Source organism: Mustela nivalis, assembly GCF_964662115.1.
Source record: "Mustela nivalis genome assembly, chromosome: 12".
NCBI lineage: Eukaryota > Metazoa > Chordata > Mammalia > Carnivora > Mustelidae > Mustela > Mustela nivalis.
In genome coordinates, this window is record NC_139031.1 from 57,594,562 (window position 1) to 57,615,755 (window position 21,194).

The window sequence follows — 21,194 nt, forward strand, 5'->3', positions numbered from 1 at the left end:
TCATGTTGAGAAAAAGAATAGTCAAACAGGAAGTATTACTGATATATTTTATTCACATGAAATTCAATAGTTATTAATTTATTATATTAGGTGTGGTTTTTTTTAAGAGTCCGTTTTTATTTAAAACCACCAACTGCACTCAGATCCCTGTCCCAAACATCACAAACAATCATGTGTTAACATACGTACTTACCTAGGTATGTATTAATTACCTTTATGTAGAGTAAGAGTTCTAGAGAATTATCTGACACAAATTAACAGTCAGTAAGACATGTGCTTTCATCTTGAAATATATTTTGAAGGTGGTTGAATCTGATTTTTAAGGGTTTTGCAAAACTTCAAACAAATGCAAAGCCATGGGGTGCCTGGGAACTCAGTCAGTTAAGCGTCCAACTCTTGATTTCAGCTCAGGTCATGATCAAGTCCTGGGTCAGGCTTTGCTCTCAGCAGGAAGTCTGCTTGAGGATTCTTTCCCTCTCTCTCTGCCTCTCTCCCCACTCAGAGGAGAGTGCTGCACACTCGCTCTTTCTCAAATAAATGAATAAATCTTAAACAAATAAACATTAAAGCCATGCTCTAAATATCAGCTTCCATCCTTCCTTTACTCATTGTCATTGTTTTATTTGAATGAAAGGACATTCATCTTCAAAATGGTAGATGTCGTTTGATGCCCATGGTCCATTTGAGGATTGAGGAGTATAGCAAAGAAGGAAGACTTTGTTCTTCTTTTCTTTTCTTTTTTTTTTTTTTTTTAGCCTCTTCCTGTCCCCCTCTCCTTTTCCTGTGTTGTTTTTGCTCTTAGATCTCTTCTCAGCCCTCCCGCGTCTTTCCTTCTTTCTCTCTCCTGTAACAGTCCTAACATAAATGTGTCATTAAAAATAAATAAATAAATAAACAAAAGAATAAATAAATCTTCTGGTTCCATTGGTTCCATCTACGTATAAGCAACAAACATAGTATCAGATGAAGAAAGTGTGATTAGTCCTTTTTCACTGAGCCCTAGACAGGCAGAAAAAGCTAAGAGAATCTTTGAGGTTTTAATATTAATAAAATAGTTCCTATTTACTGGAAACTTAAATTTGTTAGATACCCTTTTAATTGTTAGCATGCTCACTGGACATGTGAGGAAAGTGAAGCAGAACGATACTGAAGAAATTTACCTAAAGTCACACAACATGCAGGTGGCACGAGCAATACACACCCTACCCCAATTCCATGTTCTAAACTCATTTTTGGTATTCCTGCTGCATTCCCCAACAATTGGGGAACCATGAATTCAGTTAGGGGATCTAGATCAGTATTTCAGGAAGGAATGGAAAAAAAAATAGTCATTAGAGGAGACATAGAAGTGAAGAGAGAAAAGAATAGAATATATCAGAGAGTGGGGCATACAAGGTAGGTGGTCTTTGCAAAATTATTTTACCAGTATGTATGCACAAATCCTTACTATGGTTCAGAGCTAAAAAGAAATTAAAAGAACCAACCAGATGGGCTTCTGATGATTTTATGAGTCCTAACCAAGTAGGATAACATTTCTAATGGTTTTATTTCACTAGCTAGTCAAGTATACAAGACAGTAACAATAAAAACAACATTAGAACGGTTTAGTTGTTGCTGATTGCTTTTACATGTAGAAATCTATCTTTGAAACTTGGATATTTTCATAAAGATACATTTACCATTTGGTGCCCCTTGATTTCCAAATATCCATTACACTAGGTGTACTTTCCCTGAAGGCTCAGGGTCCTTCCTTTCTAGACACAAACATGCATGTATACTGGGGGAGCCATTAAGGAGGGAGCCTCACAATCCCTTCTGTGCAAAATCTTCTGAACTAAACTCTGCAAATATGTGTAAACAATCACATTTACAAAAATAAGATCAGACATTCTTGTGAGCAATTACAATTATAAGGGTAATGAAATTATCTCAATTAAAAATATTCTTACCATTAAATTTATCTTGGTGCAAGCTTAAGAATTTGGCTCAAGTGAGAAGTGGTTAGTCAAGGGACACTGAATTAAGATTATGTGTATCTTCCTTTATCTAAAGATTTGCTTTATTTGTCAGAGAGAGAGAGAGCATGCGTGAGTGGGCGCAAACGGGGTAGCGGCAGACAGAGGGAAAAGCAGGCTCACCACTGAGCAAGGAGCCCGATGCAGTAGAACCAGTACTTGATTCCAGGACTCTGAGCCAAAGGCAGATGCTTAACAGACTGAGCCACCCAGGTGTCCTATATGTGTTTTTGAAAATATTTTATTTTTGGTAGTTCCATTTTAATTAAGTATGTCAAAGTGCTGCTGAAAAAAAAAATTAATAATCCTAATTGAAAGACTCGCCACATACATTGAAATAATCATTGGTTATAAAAATTATTTGAGGCTGGGGTGCCTGGGTGGCTCAGTGGGTTAATCCTCTGCCTTCAGCTTAGGTCATGATCTCAGGGTCCTGGGATGGAGCCCCACATCGGCTCTCTGCTCAGTGGGGAGTCTGCTCCCCTCCCCCCATCCCTGCCTGCCTCTCTGCCTACTTGTGATCTGTCAAATAAACAAATAAAATCTTTTTTAAAAAAAATTACTTGTAGTATAAAAATTATTTCAGTCTCACTTCCTTTTTAAAATTTGTTTTGTGGGGCATCTGGGTGGTTCAGATGGTTAAGCGTCTGCCTTTGCCTCAGGTCATGCTATCCACGTCCTCTCCTCAGATTAAGTCTCATGGCAGGCTCCCAGCTCAGCAGGGAGTCTACTCTCCCTCTGCCTCTCCTGCTTGTGCTCTTTCTGTCTCTCTCTCAAATAAATAAATAAAACCTTTAAAAAAATAAAATTTATATTGTGTTCAAATGTGTGGTATACACACTTAAGGACCTGCAAAATCATAAAAGGTTAAACAAATTATGAATCTGGAATGGGACAGTAAAATTCACCAAAATCAAATGTGTTTATTCACTATGGGAGAGATGGTAGGGAAGCCCTTGATACATTTTATCATCAAGTGTGAGAGAACAGCTTCTCCCCTTCAGACTGACAGGTACCATAATAGGACGATAATTGATCTTTTCCCAATCTAGCTTTACTTTCCCTCCGTTGTTTTCTGAGGCCAGGGATATCCAATTGCATATAAGGAAAGAGCTATGTAGAGTAGCTTTATTTGACCACTTCAGATTAACACAGTACTAGAAATTATTATGTTAAATTACTCCATATTGACATTCAAGCCTCTTTTTCAGGCAGAACAGATGTATATTGTAGTCTCTAAATCCTTCCTGTGTTCACTGTCTTAAGATAATTTGATTATTTTTATTTTATTTTTTCAGTGTTCTAAAATTCATTGTTTATGTACCATACCCAGTGCTCCATACAATACTATCAAATCACTTAAAAAAATAGAGACATGGATAGAAAAGTTAGAAAAAAATTCTTATTGAACTTGTTGTTTGAATAAATGGAGCCTGAGAAAGGGAAGTACTGTATTTGGATTCTGTCATTACCTTTATTTTCTTGGGCTGGGTATCTGATCTTTCTGATTTTCAGTTTCTCAGTCTAAGAAGTGGAATATCTTGGCTTAGAGGAGGATTAAATGAGATGATAAACATAAAAACAATTTAAAAAAATAAAAATTCCTATATAGGTATAGCATATAATTCTGTTCATTTTACTTTAGTCTTGAAATAACTAATGACCCTCTTAATGTGAATATTATGCTCTTTCTATATTTTTAACTCAAACCTCCCAACAATCTCTTCACCAAAGATTTTTCTTTGTCCTATGACAATTTGGATTAAATTGTCAATTTAAAATGATTACATGTTAGAAACTATGAGGACAAGAGAGATCTCAATACTTTAGAGTAATAGGATTTTTAAAAATTCTTTGGTATTAGGTTGAACTTAATAAGTGCCCTGAAGACAAATGCATCTTTTAAACTAATTATCTGTACTGTGTATTCTGTTTAATATTAAAGTGATACTGATTAAATAAAATCAATCACATTCCTCCGTAGTCACACCTCACATTTGATTAAATACAAATATACAGTTCCTGTATTAATTCTGATTAAAAATATATTACATTTAGAATTACACACTCATGATAATTTTCAAAAAACTAAAACATTTACTCTGTTCATCCTTGATATTTGAAAGTCATATACAGAAGGGTATAGTTGACGTAACATAATATCTGAATTTGTTCTCTAATGAGTTGCTTGTTTATCTTTTACCAGATACCATAGTTTTCTTATAGTAACTTGAGGGTAAGCCACTGATGGGCATGTTCATTTAATATACACTCTTTGCCTACATATCTTGATTGTAAGTGAGCTTGTATATACATTGTTTCATCACTTCTATTCTTGGAATGAATTTTTAGTGTTGCTCTCAGACGTCAAAGTGTTGCTGGAGAAATTTCCTGAGCTGGTGGCTTTCTTACATATTTATGACTTCTAGCCCCACTTGCTCTGAATTTTGCTTGATTCTGTTACTCATTCTTTGTCAGCTGCTTTCCCATCCTCAGAGAGGTAGTGACAAACTCTACTATTTCCTTGCTTTCTTATATCGCTATCTCTCTCTGCCAACATCATTCATTCTCGGTAGATGACCAGTAACCCTACTACCTTAAGCAGGAAGAAGCCCGCAGACACCAATATCTGTATGGTACTAGTTCTCCGAACAGGTGGTAGCAAAGTGCCAGCCAGGATTTAATTTCATCCTACAGTCTCTTTTGGAGGGAGAATAACTTAAAAGGGGTTTTTATTATCTGAGTTGGCATGGTTTTTGCTTTTTGTGACATCAGGACACATGAATCCAATATATCCCCAGCCTATATTATTATTTTGCCATCATACATGCAGAAATATATATATTTTATGTTCAACCTTTTGCAGATAGATTGCAGATAGTATGACACTACATCTCTAAATAGGTCAGCAGGCATTTTCCAAGATTAAGGACAGTTTTCTATACAACTACCATACTATTATCATACCTAGGAATATTAACAATAATTCCATAGTATCAGTCATTAACTGTCTTTATTCAAATGCTTAAAAGTATGTCAAAAATGTCTTTTATAGATTTTTTTGGTGGTTGCGTTGAGGTGGACAGTATCTGTTTGAGATTTTTGCATTATGCTTGGTTATTTTTCTGAACCATTTCCACAACTATAATCGTCACTTGGCTTTCCATTGCACTGCTCTGTACACACGTATATATGGTGAGCATTCATTCTTCCCAAAGTCAAAAGCATCTGTGATCATGCCATGGAGACAGTTTGACGAACATCCTAGTTTGGTTGCTTGAGATTCTCTGGACTTTCCTGGACTCATGGCGTAGGACAGGATAAGGCATCATAAAATAAGATGCTTAAACTGAATTGGAGGGAGAAGAAACATTTGTATATTATAATAAGGTTGGAAGAACAATATTCATGTTTTAAAATGTTTATTCAGATCTAAGTTTGAACTAAGAGCTGAGAAAGAAAAATACGAAAGCTGACAGAAAATTTGAGGTGACCTAGATTGACGCTAGCACGTTCTTCCCACCACCCATTACCCCACGTGCTATGTAGATTGACTTGGACTCAGAAGTCCAGAGCATTACTGAAATCAGAAAGCTTTCAAGAAAAGTTCCATTAAGTTTCAATCCATCTGAGAAATAGCAATTACTTCCATAAGGTTCTCCTGTTATGGGATAGTCAACCCGAGTACATCCTCCCAGACTTGATGACTTCCTTTGATGAAAAATGTGCAGCTGCAACATTTTTTAAACTTATAAAAATATCTTCGAAATCGAGTTGCATTCCTGGACCCTTTAATTTTCTCAAGGGCTGCCCTAGACTCCTTTTTCTGATCCACTTTTGGGTGCATTTGATCTTTCTGGTCCATTTCTATGCTGAGTCGCTGCAAAGTTGCCTGCTTCTTCATCGATCTCAGTATACAGCATAAGGAAGTCCACAGATAACTGTGTTCTCTGATTGTTCAGACCCATCTTGGACTTCCATTCAGATTTGCCTTCACAGAGCTCAATTCTAGGGAGGAAATGAAAATGCTGACCACTCCCTCCTTTTCAGAGACACATAAGTGTCTAAGTACTCCCAGCTTCACATTCAGGTTTCATACTTCTCCTCACCACACACAACCCACCATAGGAAAACTTTGGCTAGTACTATGTGTGTGATTTGTCAACAATTTTCCAGATTTGTTCTGAGTCCCATAGACTTTTGGAATTTGGTAACCTTTTTTTCTGTTTCTTGCCAGAAAAAAAGCTTTCCACTGTGACTCAGAAAAGGAGGGGTGGTGGATAATTGAAGATGCACTCTCACGAAGACCAGCTTCAGTGTATTTAACCTCATCTCTTTTGTTTTGTTTTGTTTTTTTCTAATTACTCTCAAGTAAAACTTTTCTACATATTTAATAGTATTCTTACTTTTTACTGATACTAATGGAATTTTTTTCTTATTTCCAGAAAAAGCACAAAATAAAACCAACACCATAAGCTATGTCTCCATCAAAAAGACACTGAATATTTTTAGGAAGGAATGAGAGTTGGACTGGAAAATGGAAAAGTGGGACGGGTAATTGGGCAACTTAACAAATTAGTAGGAATGGTTTATGAAGGATAATGGAACTTGGAGATGAGATCTTATTGCAAAATATCAATGTAATACCACCAGGTTGTCTCAGAGAGGTTTGTGAAGACGGCCAAGGATGTTGATCAGTCTGCTTTGGGTGATGAAATTGCATTTTGGATAAGTAATTCACAATATAACCCACTCTCTTTTGGAGCATTCCTCACTTTGTGAAAAGATATTTCTTCATGTATTTAATGAAATTAAATACAGAATAAACATGACAAGGAAATGCGTTTTATATTTATCCACTTATTTCACAGGAGAATAGTGATATAAGAACCTTCATTGGCCTTTGTTTTCAGTTTGACTTTTGTTTTTTTCAGCTTTAATATGAACTTCTCTTTTTCAACAGAATCTGCCCACTTCAGGAGTTTCAGTCCCTGAGGTGCGTAAGCAAAAAAAAAAAAAAAAAATTGTAGGTTATTATATATCTCATGTTAGGAAGAACATTTGTGGCTATATCAGTGATGTACTAATATTAGTTTGTATAGCTTATTTTGCCTCATATGATGGTATTTGGAATTGGGGACCTTGATATTTTCGTGATGGGATAGACTTGAAACTGTTCCAGTCTACTTATGTGACAAACATTAGGAAAGCAAAAGTTATGTAAAACAGTGTACAGAGAAAAATGAAAGTTACTTTGCAAAGAGTTTTGCCCTGCATATAAGGATAACATCATTCCTATTTATCAAGTAAAAATGTAAATACCTTACAGAAAACCCAAACAGTTCAATCCTCTGTGCCATTAAAATACAGTTTTCAGTGATAGTAGGTTGAGAAACTCTTGTTCACTTTGAATCGTCTGTCACTTTAAAAAGAGTACGTCTGCATTTATCACTTAGCATATGACATTATGTAGAAAGTCATTGGAAGAAAATACAGTGACAGAATAAATGACTTTTTTATTTTGAAAATAAATGTGGGCATTGCCACACCATTTATTTTCAGTAATGTGTTAGCTTTACCTTTGCATTAACAAAGTGAAGCCTCCACATTTTCCAGTGACCCTGTCCTATTCGATTGTTTTTATCTTTAAAGGATATGTTCAAATGGTATTATTTCTCTTAAAATTGAATTTTAAGATTAAATAATTTAATCTTTATTTAAATTTAAATTTAAATAATTTAAATTTAAGTAATTTAAGATTAATATTTGAATTCACTTGCTTAGGGAAAGTATTATTTATAATATATGGATACTATATAAGACTATGAATTTTTTTAGAGGAAAACATATAATTGCAAAAAAATGTATTAATCTCTCTCCCCTGCCCCCTAAAAAGTTTTTGAACCAGTGTAGACTGCCTCATGAAACTTTTTTAAAAGTTCATTTTGTAATCAGAGATATACTTAAAAATATACTGGAGATACGCTTGAAAAATAATGCTTCTAAGAGAAGTATTAAACTATTTTGTATGCTTTAAGTCCATTGATACCACTATTATCATACTCATTATAAAAATAAAAATGTTGAATTGCATACTTAAGCAACAAAAGTACTTGGAAAGTTTATCACTTAGTTTAATTATTTAAGTGTAAGATAATAAACTTTGTATATTCAGGGGTTTGAGTTTATTTTTGCCCCATCATAGCCCATCAAGTGAATAGGCACTGTATTTGGGATTTAAAGTTTTCTTTTTAGACTTGTTAATCTCCGTAGGTCTCCCATATTCAGCTGTATAATCTATATCATATAGGTAGATAAATAAACCAAAATTAAAGTTTTCATAATACGCTTTTCTCGTTTGCTTAAAAAAATATTTCTTCTGCAAAGTAATCAGAAGTCTTCCTACACTGATTTTTTTTTTTTCTGGCAAGATATATTGATTTATATTAACTTAGACTTTTCACCATCCTCTGAGGTATGTATGAAAACACATATTTATAAAGTCACTACCATAGCACCGGTAAGTAGCCCACAGTAAAAGATTTTTGACAAGGGCCTTCTCATTCCTAAATTTCAGTTCTTCCAATCAGGATTTCTAGAACAGAACTATTGTAAGTGGTTTATACTGGGTATGAAATTACCCCAAGAGAAAATATTCACAGCATGTGTGATGTGTGAAAACCAGGACTTGGGGATCAAGTTGCAAATTGTATCTCCAGGTGTAGTTGGTGAGTAGTACTTCTGGGTACTTGAGACTAGCTGTCATTCTGTCTAATTTTTTGCCTCCCATTGGCCCCACAATACCCTACCTGGATCATTAAACCACTTATTCCCAGTTATGGTGATCTAGTCAGCACATAAAGTGCTACAAAGTAAATGAATTTCTTTCAAACATCCATCTTTAACTCCTGTGGTCTTAAGCAGCATATACAAGATAACTTAATGATAACATATAACAATATACCTTTTTTACATTTTAAAAAATCACTGCAATTTAATGAGTGCCTATTTTATGCCAGTATTTTTATCTGCATTTTCTCAATTTATCATCACACAAACCTCCTCATGTTATAGATGAATTAAGTGAAGGCTTAAAGATAGTAAATAATTTGCCCAAGTTTGCACAGCAAGTAAGAGACAAAGCTGGGATCTAGCGTCCAAGCCCATACTTAAGAAAGACTTTGTCCAAAGTAGTTTTTAGTAAGCACTTACTTAACTAAATTAAAAAAGAAGTGAAAAATCTTTATATCAATTATTATATTTATGTTAAAACTATGAATTACTATTTTTCAAATCAGGGAGCAAAGACTACTTTGCTACACAGCAATAATAAATTTTGCTGCAACTTCCAAGGATTCCTATAGACTTAAAGTCTTTGCTATTTTTCCAAAGGTATTAGTTTCTCTTAGCAGAAAAACTACTCCAATTTCACAATAAGGTCACAATAATTAAAAGGACAGCTTTGCAGCCGTGAGCCTTGCTTTCTTATAGCCTATAACCCTCGTAAGCACCAATGAATTTGGTGACACTTACACTTTGGTGAGGGATTTTATATTGAGAATACCCAAGTGTTACCTTCGGTTCACATTCTAGAGTTTTTGGGAAATTCTTGCGGCCTCGCTCTAGTGGCAGAAAGGGGCTAAGTCTCCCTTCAGGCATGTGGGGCTGTAGCGGTGAAGGGAGTTCCAGGCCTCATGGGAAGGATGTGATGGCGGAGAGCTCCCTCCTCCCCACGCTTTTGTGACTTTGTACCAATCAAGGTGCTTGGCTGCTGCCTGTCTCTCATGCTGAGATTGGACAAAAAGAAGAAAACCCTGTGCTTGAGGTAATCATCACTTGCTGCTTGTAGTTTGTGAGTGATCGATAACAGCAGGCTGAAATATTGTGGTAAACATCCCTTTTGTGAAAGCAGTTTTCAGCAATGTGCAAATACTCCATATCTGAGAATCAGCATGATATTAAAAAAAAAATTTTTTTTTAGAGCACATATTTAAAGTGAGGTCCTTTTATGTCATTTATTTCATCTTCCTGTTTTCTATGAATGGTCTTTTTGGCTTTTCTTCTTTGTTAATTATGGTGATTATTCTTTTGGAATTCTATTACAATGTGTTCTCTAGTTAAGATCTGTTGTGCTGCTTATAGAGTCTAAGGATCACAAAACATTAAATTCTATATTTAAAATGTCTGCATAGCAAACACAAATGCCTGATTTGTGAAATGCTGAAATATCAATAACTATATTTTATATTTCATAGTTATATTTTCTATATTCTTTTTTGTGGTCAGAGTAGGTCTTTTCAGTGTTTGAATAATTTCTATTGATTAAAGCAATAATTTTCCAACTCTTTTTATATCTGGGACAACTTTTTCTAGCAGAACAAAATTTGCTTTATTTATAATGTAATTTTATTTTGTGGTTTAGAGCCCAAAAACTTAAAAAAGAAAAAAAAAAGCAGAAAGTGAAGTGGCAAATACTGCCCCCTGTTACCAGAGAGCAATTTTTTTTTTTTAAGATTTTATTTATTTGACAGAGATCACAAGTAGGCAGAGAGAGAGAGGAAGGGAAGCAGGCTCCCCGCTGAGCAGAGAGCCCAATGCAGGGCTCAATCCCAGGACCCTGAGATCACAACCTGAGCTGAAGGCAGCGGCTATAACCCACTGAGCCACCCAGGCGCCCCCAGGGAGCAATTTTATCCTTAATAACAATGTAAAATCAGGTTGATGATCTCTTCCCGAAACTTTTCAATAATTTCAACCCTGGAATAAGTCTCTTAAATATCATAATGGAACTCTGCTATTCTGAGTTAATTAACCCACAAAACAGGCTAGTGAAATTTTTGTGGACAGCAGATCTTTCAAAGGTACAGTTGTTTCCCCCTTCCTGTCCCTCTTATAAAATATGAAAGAAGTAAAGATTTTCTCAGTGGAAATAGGAAAAAGTATCCAACTATCCTACTGCGAGTTATGCTGCTTAAATAAAGTATAGCTCAGGGAGACTTCTATACAATTTGGAAATAAAAATAAAACAAATGAGTGTAATAAAAAGAAAACTCTGGGAAAAATTAAATGCTTATGATTTTCTCCTGTTTAAAATTTTCAGCCTTGATTAATTCCACAAATTTCACCCAGTAGACACCCCCCCACACACCCCACCAAAAGAAACCACTTGGTTTTCTTGCGGGGTGTGTGTGTTTAAACAAACACTCATTATTTTAATATTATCTAAATTATATAATAAAATTCATGTATTTATTTTGAGGTTTAGAGCCAAAACACATTAAAAAAAAAAAAAAAGCGGAAGGTGAGGTGGTAAGCACTGCTCTCTGGTAACAGTTTATCCCTAATATGTAACATTTAACCCTAATAATGATTCAAAATCAGGCGGTAAGCTCTTCATGAAGCATTTTGACAACTTCAGGATAGACTGAGGATTTTTCTGTTAGCTTGTTATAAACCTCTTTCTTATAATTTTAGACTTCTAAAATAATACCTTAGTTGAACATTTGATTTAGGATTTAAAATTTTGTTTTTATATTTTATAAAGCTTCTTATAAAGCATTTGTTTCATCGACTCCCAATTTACTCAGAAAGGTGACTCCCTGAAGAGACCTGAAGCTCCTTAATCAACTGCTTTCTGCTAGTTGGAGATTCTTACCAGGAAAGAAATTCCCCTCGCTGTGAGCATAGCTAGGAATAAAATCATGTTCGTAGATGATTTAGTAGCTCTTTTTACAGACACACACATAACATGTCTTAAACTTCCAGCACTACATCTATAAATAGTTTGGTCATAAATACCCAGTTCCCAGTTCCAACCAACTTAAATTATAGTTAATTCTTACAAACTAAACATTTTTGGAATTCAATGTGAAATAGCAATTGTTGGATTATATGGCAAACTACAAGGTATATAAGGTGTGATAAACTATAAGGTACATAAGATAATGTATAGCTTCTGCATTGTAGATTTTTGCAGAGTATAGTTACCATGTCTTATATACCTGTATGCAAGAATCCAGAAAGAAATTATTCCCTTACTTTCCACCAGTATTATGTTTTTGAACTCTTAATACAGGCCATAGATTTTTTTTTAGTTTTATTTATTTATTTGACACAGAGAGAGATCACAAGTAGACAGAGAGAGAGAGAGGAGGAAGCAGGCTTCCTGCTGAGCAGAGAGCCTGATGCGGGACTCAATCCCAGGACCCTGAGATTATGACTGGAGCCGAAGGCAGAGGCTCAACCCACTGAGCCACCCAGGTGCCCCCAAGCCATAGATTTTAGTTGTAAACATGGAGCCCTAGTTATTTAAACATATACTTAAGTGTAACCAAGTATAATTTTTCATATATATACACTTGAAATATAATAAACACTTTGCATAATTGTACTACTAATGAGCACCCTAATGGGAGAGCCACACTTTATTATTCATAATAACTTTCCTTTATTGAGCGCATATTCTAATATGGGAACAAGGTTAGGAATTTATGTGTTTTCTCTTAAACCTTACACAACTGTGAGAAATACGTATTGCTAACTCCATTTTGAATAAGAGTTACATTCTCTAACATTATGTAATATTTAAGTAGCAGAGGCGGGATTCAGCTCAAGCTTTCTGACTCCAAACCTCATCCTATAATCCACTCCTTCTATGCATTATACTCTTAACTCTCCATGCTCAAAATTATAATTTGCAAGTTTAGGAAGAATGATCTATCTTTTAAAAAAATCAATATTTTTGCCAGAAATTATACTTCTATGAAAGTATATCATTTTCCAAAGAATGTGAATTTCAGGAATCCTATTACACCATCCATTTTTAGCCACACAAAAATATATTCAGTGATTTTACACCATGAAATTGCAAGGTAAATGGACTATATTGATTAGCATCTATTTTGGTCTGAGAAGTTTTCTGATCCATCTGATCCTAATATAGTTAAAAAGAGCTTTATTTTGGGGCACCTGAGTGGCTCAGTTACTGAAGCAGCTGATGCCTGATATCTCAGGGTGTGAGTTCAGGCCTGGTGTTGGGCTCCACACTAGGCATAGACGCCACTTAAAATAACAAAACAAAACAAAAAACCCTTTGCTTTTTTTTTTTTTTAAAGATTTTTATTTATTTATTTGACAGACAAAGATCACAAAGATCAGGTGGTAGGCAGAGAGAGAAGAGGAAGCAGGCTCCCTGCTGAGCAGAGTCTGATGCAGGGCTTAATCCCAGGACCCTGAGATCATGACCTGAGCGGAAGGTAGAGGCTTAACCCACTGAGCCACCAAGGCGCCCCAGATCAGAGCTTTTCATACCAATCCTAAACATGACCCAAGATTTCCTCTCATTGCAGTGTTTCAGGCACTTAAAATTTTTTCAGTGTTGATTCATTTATTTCTCCATTTATCCTGACTTTTTTCAGGTACTGATTTAGGATCTGATGTACAACAGTGAAGCAAAAAAAACCCTCTTTCTCTTTAAAGAATTAAAGTAATTGAATTTAATTAATTTAACAGCATTAAACTAATTAAATTTTAAAAATTCAGGTTGTAATAAATTTTATCCATATTTTGTATACAATATGTAGTTATATATACAAATATATTTTTATGTTTCTATAAAAGGAGGCTAAAGGGAATAGAGAAGTGTACCTGACATTTGAATAGAAATCTGAAGTGGGGAGTGGGCCCAACAAATACGCTGAAAAGAACTTTCCAGCAGAGTGAAGAGTGATTGCAAAAACTCTGAATTAAGATCATGCTGGTGATCAAGGAATAATGAGAAGGTGGGGGTAGCTGGAGTGGAGTGAAATAGGATGAGCATGATTGTTATGTAGAAAACCTACTGTAGGGAGACAAAGATGGAAGCCAATTGACCCATTAGCTGATGGCTACAATAATCCAGGCAAAGAAGAAAACAGACCTAAAGTATGTAATGATAGAAGTGGTGAGTCATCATCCAGGTTGGGATTTGTTTTCAAGGAGGGTAGGCAGGAAATTTAAAAAAAAAAAAAAAAGGATATTTTAGAACCAATGTGGAAAGATAGAGAGGGCATTTGTATGTATGAGTTAAAGTTCAAGGGAGAATGTGAACAGGGACTAGAGCGTTAGAAGTCCTCCTCATGAAGTTAAAAGTTGAAGTTGAAAATCAGAGCCTTGGGATTTAAAGAAGCCACCTGGGGAGTGAGTGTAGGGAGTGAAGATGAATGTTCAAGGAAGAGGTTGAATGTTATGGACTATAAATCTGGAGGAAGAAAATGGAAGAGCCTCTGAGGAAGCAGGGAAGTAACCAGAGAGCTAAATGTGAGAGAAAGATGTTTTCAGAAGCCCAGTGAGGCAAGTGTTCCAGAGGGAGGAAGAGGTCAGTCGGCATTCTGTCAAATGCTGCCAAAAACTGGAAAAGATGAAGGCTGACCAATAGATGTGACAATGAGAAGGTCATTGATGATTTTAAGAAGAGCAGATTTGGTGGATTAATGGTGAAAAAAGCTTTTGGGTTCGGTCGAAGAGAGAGTGAGAGGAGGGGAACATAGAATGAGGAGGCAGACGACTACAAGAAATATTTCCACCATGGTGAACAAAGGAATTATCAGGGATGGAATGTGTGTTTTAAATTTTATGCCATCCTAGATATAAGTAGCCCCTTATAAGTTCATCATGTATTCGTTTTTTATATTACCTGTATTTATAAGCATTACTTTTAGTGCTCAGTAACATCTTTTATAACTTCATATTATTTATTTCTATCATTCCTTTTGATAATAATTCGCTTAGTGGTCCTTGAGAACTTCTGATGAACAGTCCTCATTGGGAACATAGGGGAATGTCATCTGGTTTTCTTTCTTAGTCTCTTTAACTGGTATTTTTATTATGTATCTATCATGGGGACTAAGCCATTTGAAAGTAACAGCAGTCTTAGTGTTCACTAGGAAATCCGAATAATGAACGTGGGCCCAAGTTTGTAGCCACAAAGGTTTTCTTTGTGTTGCGCTTTTTAGTAAAACAACATTCTTACAGAAGATTTCCTCCTTCTAGGAAAGACAAGCAACGGTGAAGAAGGAAAAAGGCAGTTCCCAGCAATCAAACAAAGTGACAGATAAGAACAAAATGCAAAGAGCCAACTCTGTGACGGTGGATGGGCAAGGCCTACAGGTATGACTTTTTAAATCCAAATTTGAGTAGCTTTCACACTGGTAATTGCTATACTCTTACACACATATGTCCATCTAGCAACACATTTATTTAATGTGCGGATTAGCTTAGCAGAGGACTTTGGAAGGATCTTTATTAATTTATCAGGATGTCAGTTTTATATTTGATTGACAGAGTGACATTCCAGTTATATCAATCACTTCTGATGTTATCTGCACTTGAACTCAAGTTTGTAAGAGATCTTTGGTCAATCTGAAGATTTTGCAAATATCACTAAATACACACATTTTTCTATGCATACATATTATTTATTTACAAGTTTACTTCATATATATTGTTTGTATATTTGGAAGAGTCATTTTGGTGGCAAAAGTGTCGAGGGAAAAATAAAATGAATTTCAAGTGTGTGGATACTTTTGTTCCTATGTAAACAATGAAATAAAGGATTTATTGATTTATCCATATCTTCTAAGTTTAAAATCATAATTGAAAGCCCGTATATATTTCTAGTCTAACTAAACACGGGTAGCCCAAAATCATGTTTTTAGTACTTTAAAAACCTTTAATACCCCTACGATCTCGGATATTAGGAGTAAGATTTCTTTCAGTCTGCATTTTAAGACATTCTATAGATTGTATGTATTGTATTTATTTGCCTCTCTTCCTCACTCCCAACATAAAAACAACCCATGAACTTGGCTGCATCAATGAAATTGTGAGTTCATTTTTGTTTTTTGCTTTTTTACCTATACATTTCTCTCTTCTAATTTTCATTTCCTTTCTTCCTCAATATGCTTTCAAGTTTCATGTCCTCTAGGAAAATTTACCAACCACTTACCAAACAAAAATATATTTTGTCACATACCTGTCTTTAATATACATAACCTTATATTTTTGATTTTTGTTTATTATTTTATCTATGATATGATGGATTATGTGTTTTATATGCCTTAATTTGGAAGCAGAGTTCAGAGCACACAGTCGATGCCTAAATGCATGTATCCTCATTATTTTGACTATCTCATTAAAAAGTTAATAATAATTGCTTAAATATTGATAACCAGATTACTGATTTTTTCTGATCTAATAAAACACATGGTGAATAGAATCTTTTTAATAATTATTAAATTCAAATATAAAAAATGATGAAATTATTACATTGGTTAGAAAGTTTAGAAATTATTCATCAAAAGGATAAATTAGGATTTACAGCTTTTGGTAGTCATCTCTGTATGTTTACCAATCACACTGAGAGACTCAGATATGAAGTCTATCCACTTTGAGAGCCAAAAAAAAGGGGGGGGGGTGCAAAAAAATGTAAGTGGTCCTGTAAAATTTTTAGTGAAAAAGTTTTTTATAAATTTAGTACTTCAGTTGCAAATATTGATTAGTTAAATCTTTAGTCATTTTGAGTTCCAGTGGTGAAGATATCAGAAAAGAAAATTAATTTTAAAATTCAAGTGCATTTCACACATGGCTAGACATTTCTCAACATGAAGGGGAAACATGATACCATGATAGTATTTTATGCCTATTAAGTAAACTTATCCTCTCAGTAAACACATGAGATAAATATTCTTAATTCAATAAACACAAGATAAATGTCATCATTATTATCACCACTTACAAAATGTTCAAAGGCAAAGTTATTCCCAGGGCCTCACAGTTAATCAGTTTGTAAAGCCAAAGTTTAATAAGGTCCACTTTGCTCAGAGTATATGCGTCTTACTCTTATAATACCCAGTCTCCTTGGTTAAAAAGTTTAGAGGTATATAAATGCTACTTTCTGACCCCCTTGTTCTGACCACCTGCCTTTCTCTGTGAATGTATTGCATCTCTCAAACCAGATAATAACTTCATAACTTTCTTTTGCATATGAATTTATCTGGTAAAGTTGTTGGTAAGCAACAACTTTATAAGGGCTGATGGGTAGACATCAGCCCTTATAAAACAGCATTAAATAAATACCATGATTATTATCATTATAATTTTTTTGAATTTTAACTGTTGGTTAATTTTTTGAATTTTAACATGTTTATAATCATGTGCAACAGTCTATTTCACCTCAGCAGAATGGACTAAACTATGATACACATATGTGTTCACACAATTTTGAGGAAAACATAAAAAAGTAAAAGCATCAGTTATTGGATAACTAATGCAGGGTAGAAAAATAAGTAAATTTTGTTGTGGTGATCAACTTTAAAATTATAAAATCGCTGTTCTTTATCAGGAAAGGTAAAAAGATGTGCCAGAAAATTAATTTTTCTGTGAGCTTTAAAAAATGTATATCATGAAAAAGCATGGAGTTGCAGCCTGGTTTGCATATAAGTCTGTGACAGAAGAGATCTACACTGCTTAAAGAAGACTATTAATCATAGTTAAGCACATTCATCTTACTTCTTTCCAGCTAACCAGCATAATGATCAGGATTATTATTTCTAATTAGAGGAAGTAATAGATCATGTATAACCTTAGGATGAGTCTCATTAATTAACCCAGGTCCTAGGGGACTTCAAATAGAGGTGGTTAGGCACTCTGTCTTTGTCACTGCTCACACCATAGGTTTACACTTAATACATATGATCAAATGTAATTGAAACTACAATTTCTAACATGTACAAGATGTAAAAATGCAGATAACTATTCACATGTGAACAAACAAGTGAAACAGAACCACTGTGTAAACTGTATTAAACTGAAGTTGCCTTGTCCTTGATTATTCTCTGAGAAGAGTGTCCAAATAAAAGGGTCGCTGGAGAACCAAAAAGTCTAGTTTGTAATGCTCTTAACACCAGAAAAAATGGGGAACCTTTATATTTAACTGAGTCAGTACCATCCCCTACACAACTGCAGATTGTAAACAAACATATGTGTGTGTATGTATATATCCATGTGTACTATATACAACTATATAGTGTGTGTATTCAGTTAGTTCCCTTTATTTGACTGATGTGTGTGTGCACGTATATATGTGTACATTAGGATCCTCAAGCCTGTTGGCTTTTCCATAATTAGCTCGTCATTGTCATTTAAGTCCCTGAGTCCGGAATTGTTATTCTACACTTCAATAAATAACCTGTAAACTGAGTCCCTGTTTCCAGCTTATAATGTGCTAGATTATAAATAATATGGAAAAAATGGAGCTCAGCAGTATGTGTCAGGACAGAGTTAGCATTGTCTCTAATTTTAAGTAACATGGCCAGATTGGGCCTCATTAAAATGTGATGTTTGAGTCAAGACTTAGGTGAGGCCTTTGGTCTATGGGTATCTAGGGGATGGACAGCCCTAAGACAAGTGCATGCCTGGCAAGTTCTAGGATCAACAAGACCAACCACATGGTTGGAGCAGGCTGAGCAATATGGAAACTGGTGAAGAGTACTTTAGAGAAGGAATAGGAGCTAGATGCTACAGAGCCTTCAGGGTCTGCAAAAGAACTCTGGCTTTCCATCTGAAAGAGATGGCAAGATATAACATGATATAACATGATCCTAACTTAAATGTTGAAACGCTTACCCTTGTTGACATTAGGTCGTTAGGGAACAAAGAGTCAAGTTTGGAGAAAGCCACCAGTAATTGAGGGTTTATAGGTTGGAGGCATATCCAGTATAGATGGGGCATATCCAGTATATATCTATCTCTTTACCTCCAGCAGGGGAGGGGAAGAGATAGATAATCCATGGATTTTGAAGAGGGTCAGAAGGATATGCTGATAGATTGGATGTACGGTTTATTAGAAATCAGGGAATTAGGGACATCTCTTAAGATGTTTGGCTCATTCACCTGAAATGATAGATTTGCCATTGACTGACATAGAGAAAGGCTGAGAGTAGGTTCAGGGTTCTTTCATGCTTCAAATAGAGCAACTTACCTTTCATATGTCTTATATATTGTTCCGCTTAAGATTATTTCAGGTGCTATATAAATATTTACTTCCAAGAACAAATAGATTTAGGCTGTCAGAATTTCTTTGTAAATCTGTATTTACATTCCACCAAAATCTGTAGCTAAAAGTGTATAATATTTTAGAATAGCAGTAATCTGTTCAAAATGACTGAATTTTACAAGTTATTTCAAAATTTTGTATTCAGTAAAAATTGAAAATTCTTATTAAAGACTATATTAGATATAGTTCAAAGAGAATTAGTAAACTTGAATATAAGATTGATGTATTAGTGCTCTTTAATTCCCGGATTCCATTCAGGTTTTACCAGTTGTCCCAATAATGGCTTTTATAACACAAGCAGCTGGTACAGAATCATATAAATTTCCTGGTTTTGACACTTGTGTTTAGGTAAGAGAATGTCCTTGTGTATAGGCTATCTTAAAGTAAACAAGAGTGATAAAGTATCGTTTTGGCAACTTAGTCTCAAATGCTTCAGGAAAAATAATCTTATTTGAACAGTCCTTTGAACTTTTCTGTAGATTTGAAATTGTTTTTAAAGTATAAAAATAAAAATATCACTTCAAAATATAAAAAAATTTAAGGTATTTCCATATAACTTTATTCATCAGAATCAAATATACCAAGTTTCAGAAAGTAAGAAAACTGTATTTTTTTTAACCTCTGTATTTTCGGTACAAATGATTTACATTACGATACAAATTACCTCTACTAGACTAAATTCTGAATTCTGTAAGTTAGTTTTTACCTGATTTTAACCTCTTTGGAAAATAAAATCTGGAAGCAAATAGATTGAATTAAGTAATTGAAATATCACATCTAGTAATACCTATGTATTTTCTTCCTTATCTCAGACTCTTTAAATTACAAAAGAATTACCTGAAAATGATTATGCCTCTACTCAGTAAGGACAAAAACATAATGTAAGATAAAATGAAAAATATAAAGTATCTAAAGAGATTTTGATATCAGGTTTCTGTTCTGCACTCAGGGTCTAGAAATATTTACAAGTTTGAGAAAGCATAAGATTTCTATGCCTGGTTCCACTTATATTCAGTTCTGTACCCTCATGGATCTTGTCTTTCATACCAGTTATAATTAAGATCTGCAACATGTAACAGGGAAATAAAAACAAAAACAAATAAACATAACAGTGGTTTAGATAAGATATATGTAAATTTTTCTGTTGTTTAAATGAAGTCCAGAAGTAGGATCTCCAGAAATAGGGCTAATACCCCGGTTCCACATTTTTATCAGGCCTGGTACTGTCTTTCCTATCCTCCATCTGTAGTATCTTCAAGGTCACCTCATTCTCAAAGATGGCTGCTCGTCCTTATAGTATCATATTTCATCCTGGCATCCTGAGGAAGGTGACTGGAAGCTCTCCCTCTTCCTTTGTAAAGAGCATGTCTTGAGTTTTCATAAAACACTTCTGTATTAGTCAAATTGGGCTGCTATAATAAAGTATCATAGATGGGTGGTTTAAAAAACAGACATTTACTTACCACAGTTCTCAAGGCTGGAAAGCTCAGGATCAAGGTGACAGTTAAATTTTATTCTGAGTCCTTTTCTCTTGGCTTATATATAGGTGGCAGTCATGTCTTTGCCTGCTCACATGACTTTTTGTGTGTGCAGATGCAGGAGTAGCTCTTTCTTTAACAAGGGTACTAATCCCATCATGAAGCTCCCACTCTCCAGACTTTATCTAACCTTCCTTGCTTCCCAAAGGCCCTGTCTCCAAATACCACCACAGGGTGGGGCAGGGAAAGTAGGATTTCAATATAAAATTTGGGGAAACACAATTCAATCTATAGCAACCTTCAATTATAGACAAAATAGAGACACATTTTTTTCTACTTAGACTTCTTATTTGCATTCTTACATGGCAAGACACCAAATGTCACACCTTCTTAAACCCTTTGAAAAAAATACGTATATAAATTCTGCAAACAGCAGCAACAGTTTCCAAGATACAGGTGTGATGGGAGCTGCCAGTGTTTCAGAATTACCCTTTGCCCTGGATTCTTTTACTAAGGATGATGAGGAATATATGATAGTTGTGATAGTAGCAGTCTGGCAGTAAGATCTCTCTCCTTACTTCAGGAGTATTAGAGCTCAACGTAGTTGTT

At 34.8% G+C, this 21,194-nt stretch overlaps 1 protein-coding gene across 1 annotated transcript in view; it reads left to right on the forward strand.

Annotated features, from left to right (window-relative positions):
• The window catches only part of LOC309844991 (diacylglycerol kinase beta), a gene marked incomplete at its 3' end in the record, with an annotated part of 308,686 nt that overhangs the window by 241,897 nt on the left and 45,595 nt on the right, over positions 1–21,194 (forward strand). Inside the window, exons 14-15 of the mRNA XM_082692421.1 lie at positions 6,979–7,011; positions 15,045–15,161. Coding sequence (XP_082548547.1) covers positions 6,979–7,011; positions 15,045–15,161 — 150 coding nt within the window. The remainder of the gene's footprint in view (positions 1–6,978; positions 7,012–15,044; positions 15,162–21,194) is intronic.